Source organism: Equus caballus, chromosome 6 (genome assembly GCF_041296265.1).
Source record: "Equus caballus isolate H_3958 breed thoroughbred chromosome 6, TB-T2T, whole genome shotgun sequence".
Taxonomy (NCBI): Eukaryota; Metazoa; Chordata; class Mammalia; order Perissodactyla; family Equidae; genus Equus; species Equus caballus.
In genome coordinates, this window is record NC_091689.1 from 64,986,096 (window position 1) to 65,008,552 (window position 22,457).

The window sequence follows — 22,457 nt, forward strand, 5'->3', positions numbered from 1 at the left end:
GGATCAGATTCCTATCTCAGGAGCACAGAAATAGGGGTGTCAACACAATCAACGAACTAAGAAAGCAAGACTTCAGTGGCTAAGGAGACTGTGAAACTGTAAACGCCCCTGGGGACTGGCAGAAGTCTTGGAGAGGAGTGGGTTTTAGACTGTTAAAGGGCAAGGAATGGGATTCAAGCTGACCCTAACCAGATAGACCTCTTAGAGCCAGGAGCACACAGCTGACATCTGGGTTACACAATGATGTAGATGTGAGAAACCTAAAGGGGGTAGGCTGGTAAATGAGATTGTCATAACCCATCTTAAAAGGTTTTCACAAACAAAAACAAGCTAATGTTATTTCATCAACAAATATTGGTTGAATGGCTATAAAGCATTGTAGATATAAAGAACAGGACACGATCCCCTACTTTAAGAAAGATAAAATTTAATTGGAAAGGTAGGTATCATACAAATAACGATAAAGTAACACAGGCAAAGTGCCCAGTGAGCATTAAAGAAACAAGTGCTATGGGAACTCAGATAAAGGAGTGGTGGCCAAAGGCCCCAGCCAGATATGGAAGACTGTGAAGGAGGTACATCTTGACTCAGACCATTCCTGAACATTTATTGAGCGCCTAGATTGCGCCAGACATGGTGCCAGACACAAGGCATAAAAAGATGAACAACACGTGGTCTCAACCTTTAAGGATTTATAATTTACTAGACAGAGCCTGAGGCACACATGAAGTGGCACAATAACGTGGCAGAAATGCTACTGAAGATGTCTGCAGGATACGGCAGAGGCATATAGTAACTAGAGAACAATTCTGCCTAGTGGGACATGGGATCAGAAAAGGCTTCCAAGAGAAGTTCATAAGTTGAGTCCTCAAAGAGGAGAAAGTAACATGAGGAATAAGACAACACCTCTGAGGAACTACAAAGTGCTTAGTATAGCTGGCGCACAAGAGAGAGGGAGAAGAGGGGGGAGGTGGAATAAGAAAGGAAAAGTTGGAAAATTTGAAGAGATTAAATCATGAAGGATCTTACGGACGATGGCAAGCAGTTTGCCTTTATAGGGCAAGTGACAGATTTTAAACAGGAGAATAACATGTTTTTTGGAAAGATATCTTTGGAAGCAACACGGAGAATGATTTGGAGAAGGGCGAAAATGGAATGAGGGATAGTTCCTGCAAGACTACTCATCATGGTCCAGGAAAAGATAAGAGGGATGGGTAAAGATAGCTGGATGTGCAGAGATTGAAAGCAGAGTATGGATATGACAGACGTCAACAGGGCAGAATCAGAGGTTGGCCTTCGATGAGATGTTTGGGAAGAGAGTGAGGGTGAGTAAGTTGAGGTCAAGGCTGGCTTTCAAGTTTCTGGCCAGACAGCTGGGTAGGTTGCCAGTCACTGAGAAAGGTAAAGCAAAAGGAGGAGTGGGTGGATGGCGAACAATAGTGGATTCAGTTTGGGACATGTTGAGTTCAAGGTAGTTATGGGACATCCCACTAAATATTTCTGGAAGATAGCTGAACGTAGAGTCTAGAACTTGAGTGAGTGAGTTGAGAATCATCAGCATTGACTGGAAGTCTAACATGTCAAAATGAATGAGATCAGGCTGAGGGAACAAGCAAAATAAACAGATGAGAGCCCAAAGAAACTTGAGAGATGTCAGGAGTTAAGAGTTAAGTAGAAGAGTTAAGGAACAAGTGCCTTCAAAAGAGGCTTAGACGGGCCAGCCCTGTGGCCAAGTGGTTAAGTTCGCGCGCCCCGCTTCAGTGGTCCGGGGTTTTGCCAGTTCAAATCCTGGGCACTGACACGGCACCGCTCATCAAGCCACGCTGAGGTAGTGTCCCACACGCCACAGCTAAAAGAACCCACAACTGAAATTACATAACTATGTACCGGAGGGCTTTGGAGAGAAAAAGCAAAAAAATAAAATTAAAAAAAGAAAAGAAAAAGAGCCTAAGAAGAAATGGTAGGAGGTAGGAAGAGAAGAGGTTGGTGTCCCAAAGCCTAAACTGAAAAGGTTTCAAAAAGAAAGAAAAAGTCACCAGTGACACTTGCCACAGAAACATTATATAAAAAAATAACTGAAAGGTGTTTTGGTGGTGAAGGGATGTAGGGAAGAACTTGTCAGGAATTTCAAAGTGGAACACATGGTTTCTGACAGGAGCTGCCTTCTTCTCCAGCAAGAAGAGGACATAAATAAGCATAAATACGTATGGAAGGTGAAAGATAATCTCATCTGATGATCCTCAGTGGCCCAGAAACAGGAATCTAGAAAGCAGTGGAATCTCAAGGATTGCTTCTACCTAGAGATGCCAAAAGAAAATCCTTCACTCATCTGTGAATAAGCTACACCTAACATTATGCAGTTGCTTAGACAATTTCTTGAGAAAGTCCCAACTGATTATCTGGTTGTAGAAGACACGAAAATTTCCAAGAAAACCCACTCAAATCCCTCCACCACGCGGTTCCCCAACTTCCTCAGGGGAATCTGTGCTGCAGCTTCAGGACCACGAGATTTTCAAGACTTGTTTTTGAACTAAGGAGTCTCAGCATTTTGGAGTTGTTTTTTGGTCTCCGTTCATGAGGCCTTTCTTCCTAAAGCCAGCTGCTGTCGGGTATGTCATATAGTGAAGTTCCTGTTGCTCATTGATGGTTAAATAAAGGAAAATATCCTAGTTTTTAATGAGATGTGGCTTCTACTTGCCATGAATGGGGAAAATGGACTCTGGAATTTCCACTTAGCTGTAAGCATAGTTTCCTTTCCCGACCAAGGCAAACCTAGAAAGAGCAGGTAGTGAGCGGCAGGAGCAGGTCTAGGAGGATGATGGGCGTTCTCTGGGAGCACCTCCCAGCTCTTGGTCTCATGCAGCATGTTCTGCCTTTTGGTGCAGAGGAGTCCAGGGGCAACTCGGCATGAGTTTCAACATGAAATGTGTCTTCTGGAAATAGGGTCTGATCCCTGCATGCAGCTGAGCACACTGGTCACTGTAGTGGAGCACTGCATAGACAAACAATGACTTTCAACTCACCCCGCCTGAGCTGAATGAACAAATAAAATGGTTCTTCTCTCCCCCGGCCAGTGAAAAATTCACTTGCTCAGAGATGTTAGAGTAATGAGCACAGGGAGATACGCGGCAACAAGTAATGCTACTGTTCTAAACTTTGAAAAAAGTATATAGGAGGAAATGTGCTGAGATGGATGGTGAATGTTATTGAAACCCGTTATAATGCCAAAAACTGTGTGAGGAGTTTATGTATATTACCCCATTTAATAATACATTTAATTCCTTTTTTTTTAAGATTTAATGTAGATGAGTCAAAACGTCATTTTTATCTAATAAAAGTTGGCCTAAAATTTCTCTAAATAAATCCGAATTTCTGGTACAATGTTAGAAAGGATGCTTCTAGGAAATGTTCTGCTTCACTGAATAATTTGTGCTCTATAGTTTCTACAGCAAGTTAAACAAATTTATAAGGAAAATGTGATACAAGGTTGTTTTTTTTATTTGAGATAGTCATGAGAAGCTAAAAGAAATAACAGTACTTTCCCGTGGTTTCTATGACAAGTAAATAAGAAATACAAGTAACATATGTTATGCCCATCATGATAAGCAGGTACCTGAGTTTGCGTATTTCCTCCTTCAAGCAAGGCAATGCCAAGTAAAATGCCTTCTGAAAAAATCCTGTCATTTTTGGTGTTCACTATAACATCAATGACAAGTTCAGATGCACCTTCTTTATCCAGGAGACACTGAATATCTGACATTGATATCCCCATCTTATCGGAATCTTGTCCAGAAAAGCTTCCTGTGATTAGGAAAAATAAATAAATAAACCTTAATTACAGACATTATTAGCATACAAACTTTTCAAATTCTTAGGCCTTAAGAATATTTATCAATGAGATTTTTTCCCTACAAAGTTAAATATAATAGAAAACTTAGGTTTTTTAAAAAAAAGTCAAAAGTTTGTAAAAACATAACTTTTTATTAAATGTATGACATTTGTAATTAAATATTTTTTCTTAATAAAAAATACTTTAGAAAAAGAAAAATAGCTTTATTTTTGTCCTTAACTTACATATTAAGAAATTACGACAGTTTAACTATTTTCCAAAGTCAAAAAGCAAAATTAATTCAATTGTTCAAATCTGTTTTATGAACCCGAAATTGTACCAATGTTTTTAGCAGTGCTCTTTATTTTTTTCCAGTTTTACTGAGATATGATTGACATATAACATTGTATAAGTTTAAAGTGTACAACATAATGATTTGATATATACGTATATACTATAAAACGATTACCACAAAAATATTATCTAACATTCATCAGCTCACATAGTTACAATTTTTTTTCCTGTGATGAGAACTTTTAGGATCTACTCTCTTAGTGACTTTCAAATATAGGACACAGTATTGTCAACTATAATCATCGTGTTGTATATTATGTCCCCAGGATTTATTTATTTTATAACTGGAAATTTGTACGTTTTGACCACCTTCACTAAATTCCCCTACTGCCTACCCCTGATCTCGGGCAATCACAAATCTGATCTCTGTTTCTCCAAGTTTGGCTTTACTTGGATTGCATCTATAAATGAGATCATACAGCACTTGTCTTTCTCTGTCTGACGTATTTCACTTAGCACAACACCCTCAAGGTCCAACCACGTTGTCACAAATGGCTAGATTTCCTTCTTTTCTTTTATGGCTAATAGTAGTGCTTTTTAAATGAATTTTTTATATCTGTACTCTTTTAAGTAAAATACTAGAGTAACACCAGCATGAAGATATGTTATGAGAATCTTAAAATGAGGAAAAAATCATTAGTCTTGCCTCCGCCTTGTGCAGACTTGCTGTAGGTTCCAGCGAGGGGTCCGTTCATACCAACTCCATAATCACCCTTAAAGTATCGATTCAGGAGTATTTTTCTTAATGTGTTACCCTAATAAAAAGAATAAGGTAAGTGTTAGTTATTGTTTCTTTGCTAACAAAAGGGGAAAAAAACAGTAAATTAAAATGCCACTTAAAATGCATTTTATGAATGATGTTGAGACATGGAAAAATTAACTTTATGCTACATATTTTCTGAGACAAAATTTGCAAATATTTCCCAAGAAAATAACAATTTTGCTTCTCCCAGAAATAAAGAATAAAATATAGTATTTTCAATAGAACGTACTAGGAAAATCACAAACACTATAAGTTTAACATTTACAGGGTCAAAAACTGAGGATCCCAGTGTTCTTAAGAATATCAGTGGTGCCTAAAGAAACACCAGATTCATAAGCACTCTAAGAATTGGAAAGCAAAAGCCTTAGTTAGAGGAGCTCAGTAAAAAGAGTTAGAAAAGTACTAGGTATACAGCAGGTGCTCAAAAATTAAGCTTGATAAGACTGAATTATATTTAATTATATTTACATTTAATTTTTATCTTAATTACATTTAAACTCCAAGAGTGAATTATACTTAAACTCCAAGAGCTTTATTCAGAAGACAGTGGGCAAAAGATAATATAGTCCTTTATAAAATGTGTAATTCAAAAATTCCTAAGTCTTCGATTTTGTACTTCAATTTTGTGCAAGATATTTAGAAAATATTTTGCGATATAGTCACTTGTATGTACATAAGAAAAATAGATAACTCCAAATCTTCCGTTTTATTGGTTATTATTCTTTTACTTGACAAAAGTGATTTTTAAAGTATTATTTAAAGAATACCTCTTAAAACTTTTTAAAAATTTAAATGAACACAACTACTGAAATGTTATCCCTATCTTGCAGGTATGGAAACTGTGGCATAAGAGCTTGTGTAATTAGCTGCAGATCATTCAGCTAACAGGCGGTGGAGCAAGAGCTGAACTCAATTCTTGACTGCAAAGTCCAGGCCATTTCCCCACGCCAGGCTGCACGCCCCCCTCCCCAAGCACATCTCCCTTTTATGCTGTGACACATGGTTCTCATTGCTCCTTCTCTCTCATGCTTTGGTTATCCTTCTTTCTCAAGACCTTCCGGTTCTGTTAGTTCTCTTGTTGCACTCCTCTCCTCGTCTTCTCTCTCCCCATCAGCAATTTCATCTGGTCCTTGGTTGCACAATCTCTTCTGCAGCTCTGACGGCAAATGGGTTTTCTCCATCCTTGACCTTGCTCTCCTAAGCGTCTCATCATCCTGTTTCTACTTAGATGTCCTCATCTACATCTGGAGGTTCACTGGCACCTCAAACTCAATTTTTCAGAATGGAATAGCCCTTCTCTCATAAACCTGTTCTCCTTTTCAATTTATTTCAAGGAGATGAGAATCTTTTTAGTCATTTAGGCTCCAAACTCAAGGGATCATCTACTATCCCCCTCATCTCCACTGAAATTGACAATCATTTGTGAAATCCTACCTATTCTATCTTCTCAACTGTAGCTTCCAGGAGTGCCTTCACCCATTATGTTTTAACCAAATTGAACCATGTGATGATTTTTCAACCACAGTTTTCTAAGTCTTTCTCTTTGCTCACATCATACTCTCTGCCTGAAAAAGCTCTTCTTCCATTCTTACTCATGGCCGCGTCCTATCTTCCCTCTTCATTCTACCAATATTCATTAGGTGCCTAGTGTGTTTCAGGTACTATCCTAAGTGAATAAGATAACTCTCCCTTCAAAGAGTTTACAATAAGGTCAGTTCCATAGTGGAGATGGATACTAGGCCCTGAAGAAGCACATAAGAGGAAAGAGTCAACTCTGAAGAGGCTTTACATGCATACCTTCCCTACTAACCCATAGATTCATCAGAGCAAAGCTGTTTAATGTGCAAGAAATATGTTCTAAAAGTCACTGTGCCAAGAATTTTAATAGATACTTGCAGTGTCTGGAGTTGTTTATCCTTATAGTGACTTTTATTTATTTATCAATACTTAAGTATTTAGAACACAGACATTTATTATTGCTTCGTATTTCACATTTTCTTCCTTTAAGACCTTTTCATGGAGGGGTGTAGTGAGTAAAGGTGATGACTCGTCTTGGAAGAAACAGTGAGGTGTGAGACTTTATTCTACTAATGAATATAACTCTACTTATCCCTTATACAACCTAAGTGGGACACCTGGAGAAGACATAACAAATGAAAAGTGTTTCCTTTTTTTATTTTAAAAGAAAGCCTTTTGAGTTGAATTAATTTCACCTGGCCAAAGAAGGATCCTTCCAAAAGGGGAGGAAACAAAATAAAACATTTCTTTGGAGTCAAATGGGGTTTTCCTGTGTGTTTCATTACAGCAGAAGGAGATGGCTATAAGAGCGTTTTTAGACCCAAAAACTATGGGGTTGAAGTTGTAAGTTGAGGAGAAAAATTTGAGAATATATTAACTGAAGAACTACATTTCTTTAAAGGATAGCTTAGTTTGTCATACTAATCATGGTTCTCACCTCCACAGACCAATGTATTGTTTCTCACTCTAATCCTGTAAGATACAGTTGGCCCTGATGTAATGACTAAAGCTGACAAACGTGAAAATCCAGGCCTGTTTTTCTTGAAATTCACAAGTCAGTCTCATTGTCCGGAAGAAAACCTGTTGTGAGTAGGGTCCCTGTGAACTAGCTTCCTTTCTATTCTCCATAAGAGAGCCTTTTAACCACATTACTCCAAGAACCCCACCAAGAGATAAACAAACAAGAGTTTGGTTTTTATAAAGAGAGAAATAGAAAACTGCATTTTACCATTTGTTTAAAAACATGCCCTTTATATTGCTAGAAAATAAGTTTATTTAAAACTAACCACAGAGTAGAACTCTGCCATTATTTCTAAATTCTCTTTGTGCAGATAAAATAAATCACAGGTGCTTATCAGATTCATAAACATCAAGATCAAATGAGCAACACTCTTCTTGTCTAAGCCCAGTCTGGTTAGAAGCACATGTTTTCTAATGTAATGTAATGTATGTATTTTCTAACATAATATTCAGAACACTACAGAAAGGGGAGGGGGCTCCCTCTATCTGTGTTCTTAACTCTGGAGCCACACTGCCTGGGTTCCAATCCCCTCTATGCCACCAGGCTAACTGGAGGATCTTAAGCAAGTTATTTCACCACCCTGTGCCTCAGACCCACAAGTGTCAAGTGGAATAGTCATAATGCTTACTCTCCTTGGGCTTCTGTGATGATTAGATAGGTAAAAATACATAAAGTACTTAGAACAGTTCCCAGCACATAATAAGTGCTATATAAGTTGTGCATATTGATTTTATTGTTGGTAGTATTAATATCACCCAGATTATGGAAGAGTTTACAATTTACCAAGTGCTTTTGTACATACTTTCTCACTTTATACCAAACCTTCCCCAAAAAAGTGAAAAAAATTTCTCATGTACTAAGACAATGGCAAAAATGATAAACTGCCTGGAAATCCTAATTTGCCCACTATTAATCAGTCCTTGGAATTATCTACTTGTGAGCTAATATACATGTACTTCACTATATAAAATGGACCTTACAATTTCAACTGAAGTGGAAAAAAGTTTACCCTAGTTCAAACTCCATTGTTTTCCGCAAAGGCAAACTTTGGTGCTAAAAATAAATGTAGAATAGGTACAGATGGATCACGATTCTGTTCTGTTTGTCTTAGTCATCCTCATTTAAGATTGGAAAACTTCAGATATTGCTACAGCACAAGTGTAGCAGAACTGATTTCTGCTGCCAAATATAGAGTTCTGACTTGACGGATGATAGGTAAGTACTGTGTCCCAACTTCTCTTGGGACATTCTTGGTGGCTTGCACTATCTGTGATGGATTATAGTGGTGAGGGCTCTGATGCAAGTCATTTCTGCAAATTCTTTTAACTCAAATAAAGTAATTATAGGACCATTGTCAGAAATTCCGCTGGCGGGATTGTAAATAATTATCTCAGAGCTGTAATTACCATGGCAGAAATTTGGGAAAGAACTACAAGTATGTTAAGCCATTTTGAAAAGAATTCTACCACTATCGGGAAGTTCGACTTCTGTACTTGCTCTTCAATTCCAAAGTGAATTCCTGACTGGGCTTCCCATGGAAGGTGTCTGTGTGGGATTAGGCCCAGGAGCAGGGAATGTCCTTTCCAGTCTTCAAAATCAGAGTCAATTCCAGGCCACAAGACACAGCTTTCAGCCAACGTCTTCATGTGAACACATCCCAGATGTGCTAAACGTAAGGTAGCCAAGATAACTAACAACCACCTTCTGAAATTACAACAAAACATCTCCATAAAAAGACATCTTTTTTGGCCAGAGAAGTCATGCTGACAGTTTGTGAATATGTGGGAGGATTGGCTTTTTCCTGGCTACTTCCTGTTGCACCAACTCCAATGTATCAAAAATTAAGAAGCTTAGAAATGACTGCCTTTCATGCATAGAAAGGATAACAAAAATGTATTAGTCTTAGAAAGGACTAAAGATTTTCTTTGATTTTCGGGAAAGCACGACACTGGTTGCCTTAATAGGAGTTAATAGTATTAGAAGTGAGGACTTCAAGGGCGAGATATTTGAGGTACTGATTCCACATCTGTTTCCTCTCCCTTGGAAAAATGATACACAAAAGTAATATTTTTTCCATTGTGGACAATATAATCAAGACACCATCAAAACATGACACCACAATAAGAATCCTGGAAAACTAAATCCTCAAGTGGTAATTCAAAAGGTAATGAAAATTGCAAACCAAAGATGTTAAATTTAGGGTTTTCTCTCAAGGACTAATGATTAGCTACTAATCAGCTTAGACAAGATCTGCAAGAGGTGATTGTGTGTACCCATAGTCTCCACATAGTATCATTTCAACATTAAACTTGGTATTAGCCTAAGTGGTGTTTCCATAACCTTTTAATTTAATGATGGCATATCTGATTAAATATTCTTCCTCATTTGAATTCCCAGGGGTAAAAAGGTACATTTCTAATTTCAAATAAATTATTGCAACAGCTGTACCCTAATGGAATTACATTAGGTCCATCACTATAATCAATTACGTCTTCAAGGAACTCCTTTGGGAAAATGTGGCCAATCTCCTACAATCTAGCTGTCTAATGGTTTGAATTTCATTCGCTGACTCCAAGGAGTGGAAGCCAATTCCCTCCCCTGATGCTTTTTCCCAGCTCTCATAAGATAAGAAACACAAACTTGAACAGCAGTATTCTTATTACATACATTCACAAGATGCTCTTCATCAACACAATGACACAATCATTATAATCTAGAGAAACATACAGATGTCTCAACAACTCTAATAAACGAGCTTATGAGGGAAAAAAAGACTGTGGAAAATTTTAAAACCAATTATTCATACCCTGCAATGATAATCTACTTTCATCTTCCTTCCTTCCCCTTTTTTTTATTCATTGTAAAGACATATTACATTCCTACCATGTGTCAGGAACCAGGGGAGGCGATGCAAAAAGATATTCTGCAACATATGCTAAGAGAATTTTCAAATGCGTAGAGTTGAAACATATGGCACTGTTTTTGAATATAAATAATCCTTACCAGACCATTTGATTCCATTTGTGAAATTTAAACATTTAAACAGTACAGGATGATATTTAAACATTTGATGATGATGCTGGAGATAAGAGTGACTTCAGTCGTCACTCCGGGTTTATCAAATATCCTAGCCTCTAGACAAACAGGGTTGCTGAGAAGGCTTTGTGAGGGGATGAGTCTGTGCCCCAGAACTAGCAAGGAGTAAAAGAAACTATTTATTTCCTTTGGGGTACAATAAAAGCCTCTCAGTATTTGATTTCCAGGAAATATACTGACTCACATCAAACCCAACAGACTCATACACTTCAACCATTTTAATACGGGGTCTGCTTAAATTCAGAGGTTGAGAACTTAGGCAATCCCTCACCAATAGTACTTGAGAATGGAGTTTTCTGCTTGTAATTGTTTAGTTTTCTGAGTAAGCAGTCTTCATCTGATCTCCAGAACATAAAGAGTTGAGAAAAGAGTACATAAGCAAGAGATGAACAGACAAGCTTTAGACACCAATTTCCTATTGAAGCAAGACTTCTAGACTCACAGATCACAAATTGCTACCTCATAAAATTATATCCAAATGGCAGTGCACACAACCGCTAAAGTTAAGCCCATAATCCCCTGATACATAGTATAGAAACCCACCAGAGTACTGTTTGTTACTGAAAAAAATGGAACCAATATGCTGCCAAGGCAAGCATGTGCACTCACACCAAAGGCTGGGAAAAATAAAATTTCAAGTGATAATTTCAAAGCTTCTGCAAAGACTTTGTGTCTCTGAGGGATGGTATGGTATACACAGTACAATAATAGACTCAGCTTTTGGGAGGTCTCAGAGACCACAAGAGCATACAGCAGGAGTGGGAGGAGATGGGAATAAATGACAGAACTGAATGTGATCTGAATAACATGAAGTACAATGGGACAGATTTCCTCTTGGACAATGGGAAAAGTCATATTGAGCTTGCTGTTTTAGATCCTCAAGTGCTATGATTCCTATTATATTTCCAACGTCATTTAGTAAAGCTTGATACACAGGTATTACTTTGCAAGGTGGCAGAACAAGAGATAAGGGACAATACACAAAGAGAGGTGAGACCAGCTCTCCAGCCCTATATTCACATTCCTGTTTCTATGGAGTCTCTTACATTCTCAGTGCAGTCTGTGAGCTCCAAGCTGTGATCCACTAACCTACAACCAAGACGGTGTTGGCTCACAGCGGAGTGAGAGGAGCACGTGACTCTGAAGAGGTGTCGAGGGAATAATATGGTAGAAGTTCTTCAGATAGGATAAAAATATTGATGGAGTCAATGGAATGAAGAGGAGCTCTGCATAGCATAACTTCAAAGGAAGGTTTTGAGAATCAAATGAAATAATATCTATGAACAATTTAGAACAAATAAATATGATTTATAAGCTTCCAATGTTCCCAGTATTGGAGGGCTGTGTTCTTAGTGGAAATGATACTATTTCAGATCCCAATGTAATTGATTTGGATCTGGGTTCTGCCACTGGTTTTGTGAGCTCAAGAATTTTACTTAACTACCCTGAGACTCAGTTTCCCCATCTGTGTATAATATCCATACTGCAGGGTTACTTTAAGGATTAGAAATTACATATGAAAAGCTTTATGTTCTTAGCCCATAATAAGTGATAAACAGACAGTTATTGTAATTTTTTTAATGTTTAAAGGAAAATAAGACTTGAACAACTCGGCAGCATATATGGCATATTACTATGCCCTGGACCATGAAGACAGCCATAGCTTTAACTGCTGACATAAATATCCAGCTCCAATCTTCTCCAATTTTTTAAGAGAAGGCAAATGAAAAACAACATCCATTTTGTAGATTATTTACAAAATTATCACACGATTGTTTAATAGGAAAGACTACGCTTCCTAACAAGTCTCTCCATATTCACTTGGTGCCCCTCTAATTCATTCTCCACTCAGTATTCAGAGGGTTGTGAAACAATAGAGAACTAAAATTTAGAATATAAGAACATATAAATAATGATTATAAATCAATGAGAAAAAATAATCTGGTGGAAAAACAGACAAAAGAATTGAACCAACATTTCACATAAGAAACACATATGATCAAGAAACATGAGAAAATACTCACCTTCATTAGTAATTAGGGAAATGCAAATTAAGACTACAATAAGACACCATTTTATACCCACTAGATTGGCAAAAATTAAGGCTTACAACACCAAACACTAAGAGTATGTTGATCATTGTGGGAATGAAAATTGGTACAACCACTCTGGAAAACACATGTTCTCACCCACCAATTCCATTCCCAAGGAAACATGTGCCCCAAAAGACACATACTACCACACTGTAGACACTTGTATTAGCATTGATAAGAAAACAAACAACAAGCAAAAAAACCCTGAAATCAACCCAAATATCCACTGACAGGAAAATGGATCAATAAATTGTAGTTTATTCCCAGAGTGGAATATGATACAGTGATAAACATGAACAAACTAGAGCCTCACAGCAACACACACCAACCTTGATGAATCTTAGAAACATAAGGTTGAGAGAGAAAAGGAAGCAAGTCCTAGAAGATATGCAGTGTGGTATGAAAACTGAGAGCTACCAGTTGCCTCTGGAAGGGGAGGCAAGAACACACAGGTAGATACAAGTTATTTGTAATGTGTTCAATCTTTGGTTAGCTACGGGATTCATGGGTCTTCATTATGTTATGCTTTATAATTAAAAATGATGTACATATTCTTTCATATAAAGTAAACTTTATATCGTGTTTTGTATATTTTTATGTATTTTTATATTATAAAATGTATTTTATATTTTATATTCTAAATACAATATTCCATGAAGAGAAAATACTCAAGAAATATTAAACATAATGATGGCTGCTTCCTACATATGACGTTCTGTTGCTATCCACTTCTCTTTGAATATGGACCAAAATCCATAGCACGGCTTAGGTGAGGATTCATGATCTGACACCTACAAATCTTGAACCATTGTCATCGTAGTTCTCTGAACCAATCTGCATCTTCCTCCTGCCACACAAGCCTTCCAGCGTCTCATCATGTTCCCTCTGCCTCAAGACATGCTGCCTTTTGCCAGCCAAGCTTTCAGGACCCCTTTCTGCTGCCCAGGACTCCCATTTGCCTAGCTAAATCCTACTCCACCTTTAGATGTCAGTTCAACCATATTAGAGTCATCCTCTCTAACCTCACCAAGCCAGTTGTCCTTCAGTCCTCTCTTAACACCCTGTACTTCACCAGTTGTTTCAGTTTTATATATATTTATATCAATCTTTGAATGATTTCTATCTCCCCTACTAGTTTATAAGCACCATGAGCATAAGGACTGTGCCTTATTTTTTTTCCTTTTTGGCTGACTATCAACGCCAACACCTAGTGCAAAATCTGGCACATTAAGTACTCAATAGATATTTTGGAATGAATGTATGAATGAATGATTCTAAATGAGTGATCGCTATATTTACCAACAAAATTGTGTGCTGAGGTGTCACCTATTTAAAGACTATGATGTATGTTGTAAATCATGTCTTATAACTTTGGCAAATATTTGAGATATAGTCAATGTTACTTGCATATTAAATATTTTTAGTACACAAATGCATAGTTCTATGGCTGAAAGAAGGAAGCTGTGTTGGAATCCAACAAGCAAAATGTTAGAACACTTAAAGATGAACACTTCCAACATTCGATCTGAAAGATTGGAAGGTAAAATATTAATTAATGATTGCAGACATGGCCTAATGCAAGAGGACACACTAATATGCCAAAAGTCCAGTCCAAGTGCCGGCCCAGTGGTGCAGCGGTTAAGTTCGCACGTTCCACTTCAGCACCTTGGGGTTCGCCAGTTCAGATCCCAGGTGCAGACCTCTGCACCGCTTGTCAAGCCATGCTGTGGCAGGCATCCCAGATATAAAGTAGAGGAAGATGGGCATGGATGTTAGCTCAGGGCCAGTCTTCCTCAGCAAAAAAGAGGAGAACTGGCAGCAGATGTTAGCTCAAGGATAATCTTCATCAAAAAAAAAAAAAAGTCCAGTCCAAGTTCTTTCCTTACAATATGTCTATTGAAATGAGATTTTCGTATTTTACTGAGAAATATCGAAACCACCTTGAATTTGTACATCATGCAAGGATTTGACTTAGCAACATAACTCCTAATATTATTACGAATAGCTCATTTTAAAAAGATACCAAGTCACTATGCTCTTTTAAAATATTATGTTTGAGTGTCATAATTTATAATACAAGATAAAATTAAAGTTAATTCTATTTTATCTCATTTTTCCCTCATGAAATGAAAACCATTTTCTTTCTTTAGTGTTTCCTGTTATAACATTAAAAAAATATGTAGGTCTAATTTTGATCATTTCCTGCATCCAACTGTCCATGAGACCATATATTTTGCCTACTTTAATATAACGATTATCTCCTAGTGAGCTCCTAATTGTGTTCTATATGAGAACCATAGTTTTCAAAGAATTTCACAGTGAATAACTATGAGACAATGATTTACAACTAGTGGAAACTAGAAATCCTTCAAATATTCATCAAGGTGCCAAAGGACCAATACAATTATTACCAAAAGAAAATAAGGTGTCAATTCAAACAAACCTGAAGATGCCTGAGCTGATTCAAGGACAAAGTGCCAACCGCCTACCTTACGGGAAGGCTTTTTCCGAAAGTCTTTGACTAGGCTTATTACAGTCTTTCAAATACGATTTTGAAAATCATTTTGATTCCCTGAGGCATACACCCTAGCAGATATTTCACTACTTTATATACCTAGAACTGTAACTGGAATCCTGGGCACTAAGAAAGTAACACTTTACTTTTAATAACATGCACAGCACATGTGCTGATACGGAAACATGGCTGCTTGGTAGCACTGGGGGCTGGGCAACTGCATGATAAAACATGGATTTTCACAGGCTTGTGAATCACCTGTCAAAGTTAGCTTCTAAAAGAAACAAAACATTCTCAGGCTGAAAAGCAAGCCTACAAACTTCAATAAATTTGACTGGAAGTAAACGAGCTATTTTTAATCAGTAAATCGAAGAGGAGAGAGAAAAGGACCATTTCAAGGAACTATAGGTTGCTGATCTAATACTCCCAAACTGGGAAAGAATAAGCCAATGACTATCTTTCTCTTCTTTGTGTGTGCACGTGTGTAAGTGTGTCTGTAATATATCACTCTTATACTCCTGGATATTAACACATATTTGCAAAAGGTATTTATCAAGTCATTGAAGTATTAAATGTCTTGCTTTCTTTCCTGAGTATTGGTAAGTATAGACGACTGGGTTGCCTCCAAAAGAAAAAAAAAAAGAAGTACACAAGTACATTTCCTTTTCCATTCTATTTCAATGATTCTAACACACACATTTTTTCCCACATTTTAACATTTTTGAATTACAGGTCACTCTAAAATCAATGGTATGTCATAGCTCAATTGGGAGCATTTTTTTTCTTTCTAGTGATACAATTGATGGTATATTAGAATTGATGAGATATATTATATTGAATGAAAAAATAAGAATGTCTTTTAAACTGGCCTTGTAACACTCCTAAGCTGCACAGCATGTGGCATCACTATCATATCCCTTTTTTCAGTTCATACAAAGCAAGATGAAATTATGCCAGAAGTTTGGGAATTTAATCTTAAAATCAAACTATTTGTTTTTAGAGTTTTCCCTGTTTCATCACTACATGTTCTACACGATACTTCAACCACCAATTTACCAGCATCTTAAGTTTTGATGTCACATGCTCTGAGTCAGGCCTGCATTAAAATTAGTAAAGAAAATTACAATATTGATAGAGACAAGAGGTATGTTTAATTACAAATCAAGAGCAATGGAAAAGAAAAAGAGATACATTTAACTTATTTATGAAGCAGAGACAATATTAAATTGCTTTCCTTTAAAAAAAATCAACCCTTGGGGCTGGCCTCATAGCGTAGTGGTGAAGTTCGCATGCTCTGCTTCAGTGGCCTGAGGTTTGTGGGTTTGGATCCTGGGCACGGACCCACGCACAGCTCATCACGCCATGCTGTGGTGGCATCCCACATACAAAATAGAGGAAGACTGCCTCAGATGTTAGCTTGGTGACAATCCTTCTCAAGCAAAAAGAGGAAGATTGGCAACAGATGTTAGCTCAGGGCCATTCCTCCTTAAAAAAAAAAAAAAAAATCACCCCTTGATACTACTTTGCACCACTAGGAGGGTTAAAATAAAAAAGACAGCAATAACAAGTCTGTGAATGTGGAAAAATAGACCCTTGTACATTGCTGATTGTAATATAAAATGGTGCAACCACTTTGGGAAACTGTTTTGCGCTTCCCAAAAATTAAACACAGAGTTACCATATGACCCAGCAATTCCATTCCTAGGGATGTGCAAAAGAGAAATGAAAACATACGTCCACACAAAAACTTGTAAATGAATGTTAATAGCAGCATTATTCGTAATAACTAAAAAGTAGAAACAACCTGAATGCCCATCAAATGATAAATGAATAGACAAAATGTGGTATATCCATACAATGGAATATTATTTGGCAATAGAAAAGGAATGAAGTGCTGATACGTGCTACAATATGGATGAGCCTCGAAAATATTATGCTAAGTCAAAGAAGGCAGTTATAAAAGACCACATATTTTGACTGCATTTGTATGAATTATCTAGAAGAGGCAAATCTACAGAAGTAAATTTGCTAAGATTTTCACTTAGATTATGCTAAGTGAAAGAAGGCAGTTATAAAAGACGGCAAATTTTATGACTGCATTTATATGAAATGTCTAGAAGAGGCGAATCTACAGAAAGTAGATTAGTGGTTGCCAGGAGTTGAGGACTGGGGAATGGGGAATGACTACTAACGGGGTTTCTTTCTGGGCTAATGGAAATGTTCTAAAATTAGACAGTGGGTGTTGTTTGCAAATCTGTGAATACACTAAAAACGACTGAACTGTAGGCAGGGTGAATTTTATGGTGTGTAACTATCTCAATAAAGCTGTTATAAAAATATAAAATAAATCCATTAGGTTGGTTAAAGAAATTCACTCTTTAAATGATTTTAAAATACACATCTTAAAGAAAATAATGTCAGTTCTGCCCAAATTTTTGCTAAGCAGTTGAGGCATTACTGCTATTTGCCACAAAGTTCCTGCATTTACATGCATCTGTGCACCAGATGTAATATAATGGCACATGTTTTGAATGTTACATCTGTTAGAAAAAGGTAGAGAGGCTCAAACTGCTAATTAAATATGAAATTGTGTGTCAATTAGGAGCCAATTTCTTGTTAAAACTGCCTAATGTTTAAGGCACAATAAATTGAGCTAGTATCTAGGACTGTGTATGTCTTGACCTGTGTGGGAAGGCAGTCCAGTGCACCGAATATAGGCTAGACAGTTTCCATGGATACCTCACACTGCTTGAGGTGTAGAAACTAAAAATTATAAACAACTTCATGAAAATTATGCTTCACAAAATATATTTGTAAAAAAAAAAAAGACTAATCTTCCTAAAGGAAGACGCTAGAATTTATTTTGTTGATAAGTCGATAGAGATTTTTTGGGGGGGGATTGTGAGGAGAGGCAAAGCTTTTAAAAGGATAATTTTTAAATCGCTTTAGAATTCATAGCAGGGGGAGAGACATATTCAAAATGCATCTATCATCATAAGATTTACAGCAAAACTCAAGAGTTTTAAAGATATTTAGCTTTTAAAGGAACCAACTATATTGAATTACTCCTGCTGAGTTTAATTAATCTAGCCACTGCATACTAATATGCTGATCTTCCCAAACAAACGTACACTATAATTACAACCAGGTTACTCCACCCACCATCCTTTGCTCCTTCCCATGAAATATGTCTACACATCTTCCAGATGTAGCATAAAAGTCACAATGTTGTTATTCACCAGCCATTTCAGAATTAAACAAAAGAAAGCGTGAGAACACATGTAGCTCCAATAAAGAGAGGAGATATTCCTCTACACCACTTTGCTGAGAAGACCTGACCAAACACTGTTAGGGCAGAAAGAATGACCTTAACAGGTTAGAGTAGAAAAAAAACGACAAAATCACAGCATCAGCTTTTCCATGTCCCCAGATCACTTTCACTATTAGGCAATCAAGTCAGGATTTATTCCCAGAACTCCAGAGATAATCAGCATGCATGGAAACGTACTTGTTTTCTTTGGACCACTTAGTCCAGGCGTTACATGAGATCCAGCATGAGTCGAGGAGAAAGAACACAAATTGTTTTAATAAAGGAGACAAATGAATCAGTAAATTTTAATCAAATTAAACCAATATTTGATTATGTATCAGGACAATTTCACAAATATCTCATTTGATGCTCACAGCAAACTAACAGAACGCCCTGCTTAGCAGCAACTCAACTGCATCAAGCTCTTCCCAAGTATTTCTGAAAAGCGTGCATTTGTTTTAATTTCACGTGAAAATAAAGACAATTTTTTGAAAAACTAGCAAACGTTCACTGAAAGTGTTGGGGACGGACGTTGGTAGCAAAACAACACACAAAAAAACTCTACCTAGAAAAATACCTGTAGTAAATAGAACTCTGCCCCAATCAAGTTTTCTTTACTGTTGCCAGCTCTCCTCCCTATTTCTTATTCACTATCATCTTGAGCCTCCCAAATTCTTCCTGTTTTCTCTCTCTTTTCACCTGAGCTGTGAGCAATCCCTTCCTTGCAGTCCCTTTTGCTTCTGGGCGTCTCACTTTTTCAAGGTGGGGGAGAACACCACTTTCATCTCATCAGCGGTGCAGGCAGCCTTCGAACCTATTGTTACACACTCTGAAGCACTCGGGACTTCTCCTTCGGAGTAATTAAGTAAAGAAAAGAAATTAATCAATGCCTGTCCAACTATTTAGTTGGTACCTGACTTTCTCACTAAACTCCAAACTCTATGAGGGTATAACGAATCGTTCATCATGCATCTCCAGGGCTTACCAGATATTCAATAACTTTTTTGTAAGTAATACTGTCTCATCCATTTTGTTCTATGTCCAAATACCTGTGCATTCTGCCCTTTTCATAATTTTCTAATAAAAAAAATTTCTTAGAATTAGACTTTTGTTTTTCAAAATCAGCTAAAAAGCCTTACTATGAAATAAATATTCTTCATCCTATTTTGACCTCCATGAATAAAAAACAAGTACTCTCAAGCATATGTGGGATCAATGTATAAACATATGTGTGACCATGTTTGGGACGTGTGTGGGAGCAACGTATAAATGACCGGAGGATGGTAGGGCAGACGGGTATTTCCATATGCCCACGCGAGCTGCAAATTAAGTCTTGAAGTCTAAACCATCTCTGTCTTCCACTTTCACCCTTCGGCTTCCATCAGTTTCTTTAGCCCTAACCTCCTCAACGCCTTTTCACACAATCTGACGGTTCTAGGCACTAAAATCTCACGCTTTGCAGCTTCTGTCACTTGGAACAACCTCCTGATACCTCTCTGCCTCATCTACTCTTCACCTCATCTCAAGCCTCAGCGGAAAACATCCCTCTGCCCTTATTTTACCTCTCCATGGACAGGGAAGGGAACCAATTTTTAACTCTAAAGCATTTGAGCTGACGCTTTACAGGAAGACACCCTGCAGCATCATTGTGAAGCAGAGGATGCTGCATTTATGCCCAGGGGGCTTTTCAAGTTTGTGAAAGTCATTTCCATCCTGCATTTTAAAAGCCTCTGCTTAAGTCAGAATTAAGACTCATTGTAATATTGCCACAATGCTAACATTTTTAACCCCTTGATAAACAGGTATTAGTATAGTTGTTCCTTCTGGAAGACATAAAAAATTGTATAAAAACCCATTGTTAAAGATACCATCAGATAGCCCTCTCCTGCAACAGAGCTGCTCTGCCAGAACACTCAAATGGGAATTTTAACTTTTATTCGGCTAATCTAAGTTAACTTTGACTATATGAGGCCACAGAGGCTTTCAGGTTGATCTGTGTCATTAGTCAGTGCTACCTTAAACAACACAGGCCAGTGTGGGTCAGCCTGGACGGGCAATCACTGGTCTTGTCCTGGGCGGGTATTCTGTCCAGACCCACCTCCATCTGGAGAAAATCTGACTCTGAGCAGAGGCTAGTCATGAGGCTGCCAAGAAAGTCATCTGGGAATATGGATAACTTCTTCAACATCAGAGTCTTTCCACGTTTCCCTCAACTTGTCCCTGAACTCCCTCTTTCCAGCATTTTTGCCTCCTCTCTCCTATCCAATTTGTCCATTGCCTCCAAATCCCCATTATTACAATTATTACTCACACACATACACAGTCCTACCCTTTCTCTCCCTTGTGGTCCTCCCTGAATAGATTCAGTCTCATAAAAGCTACCCCGAAAAAAATCAACTGACTTCAGGCCACATGTACGTCATCAACTGTTTCACAATGCTCTCTAGCATTCAGCTGTGTTTCCATCAGCCTTGTCATCTGTCCATTTTCATTTGTCGCATCTGTGAACTCTGGAAATATTTCTCTTCCACAGTGATGGCTTAAGGATTAATAAGCCTCTAAAAGTATTTAGAAATTCCTCAATTAAATATGATACTTAAATTAAATGTGATACTTATGAACAATCTGAAGCAAGATTTTGTTTTTACTTTTCATTATTTCACCAGCTATGGAAGAAGTATGAGCTAAATTCCTCAATATAATCAGTTCTCACTTAAAAGCTTCAAGTTAACTGCAGTTTTTAAACAGAGAGAGAAAAAGAAACAAGTGGGGAAAGGAAAAAAGGATAATTGAATTGATGGACCGTACAGGCTGGAATTTGTATCAATTTAGTTTGATATACAAAGAACGAAGTGATTATTGCTATTTCTTCTAACGAAGTCCAGAAAATGATTTTATAGGAATATTTACTGCAGTAGTGATATTTCGAGGCTTGAAATAAATCCATACAAAAAGAAAATCTTCTTTGCTTGATCAATCAAATTCCAGCCTGGCTAGAGATGATGATAATTATTGGAAAGTAAATTGCTATGTTTTCGTCTGACTGCCTGTTGCTTTGGCACGTGTTATTTCCAGCTCTGTCTGGAAATAATAGTACAGCAAGCCATCTTGGGTGACTTACATAACCAGCTACTATCATTTGAAAACTGTCAGCTCCAGTAACTTGCTACTGTATGTGTAGCTACAGTGTTGGAACACTGATCGCTATTCATTTATTTTCTGCCTATTGCTGAGAACTGTATTTTAAAAGGGAAATTCATTTTTTTTTTAAAGATTTTATTTTTTCCTTTTTCTCCCCAAAGCCCCCCAGTACATAGTTGTATATTTCTCATTGTGGGTTCTTCTAGTTGTGGTATGTGGGACGCTGCCTCAGTGTGGCTCGATGAGCAGTGCCATGTCGGCGCCCAGGATTCGAACCAACGAAACACTGGGCCGCCTGCAGCGGAGCGCGTGAACTCAACCACTTGGCCACGGGGCCAGCCCCAAAAGGGAAATTCATTTTAAAGCTTCACCTTTAATCTTAATTCAAGTCATTTTAAGTTTGGTTACTAACAATAATCAAAAAGAAATACGTTTTAATGAACAGCTGACCTTAAATTTTTTTTTAAGGAAGATTAGCCCTAAGTTAACTGCTGCCAATCCTCCTCTTCCTGCTGAGGAAGACTGGCCCTGAGCTAACACCCGTGCCCATCTTCCTCTACTTTATATGTGGGACACCTACCACAGCATGGCTTTGCCAAGCAGTGCCATGTCCGCACCCGGGATCTGAACCCGCGAACCCCGGGCCGCTGAAGCCGACTGCGTGCACTGAACTGATGCGCCACCGGGCCGGCCCCTGACCTTAAATTTTTCATTTTATCAATTAAAAGTTTCACTTAAACTATGATTAATTCTTCAGGCAAAAGATAATTATCTACTGCTCTCTGGACTTATAACAACAGACTAAAAAATTGGCCTT

The 22,457-nt window shown here is 37.6% G+C and overlaps 1 protein-coding gene across 2 annotated transcripts in view; it reads right to left on the minus strand.

Moving 5' to 3' along the window:
- Window positions 1–22,457, minus strand: part of ITPR2 (inositol 1,4,5-trisphosphate receptor type 2) — a 466,150-nt gene that overhangs the window by 153,199 nt on the left and 290,494 nt on the right. For both annotated transcript variants that reach the window (XM_023644092.2, XM_023644091.2), the window contains exons 38-39: window positions 4,830–4,938; window positions 3,614–3,801 (exon numbers count right to left, since the gene is read on the minus strand). In XM_023644092.2, the coding sequence (XP_023499860.2) occupies window positions 3,614–3,801; window positions 4,830–4,938 (297 nt within the window). The remainder of the gene's footprint in view (window positions 1–3,613; window positions 3,802–4,829; window positions 4,939–22,457) is intronic.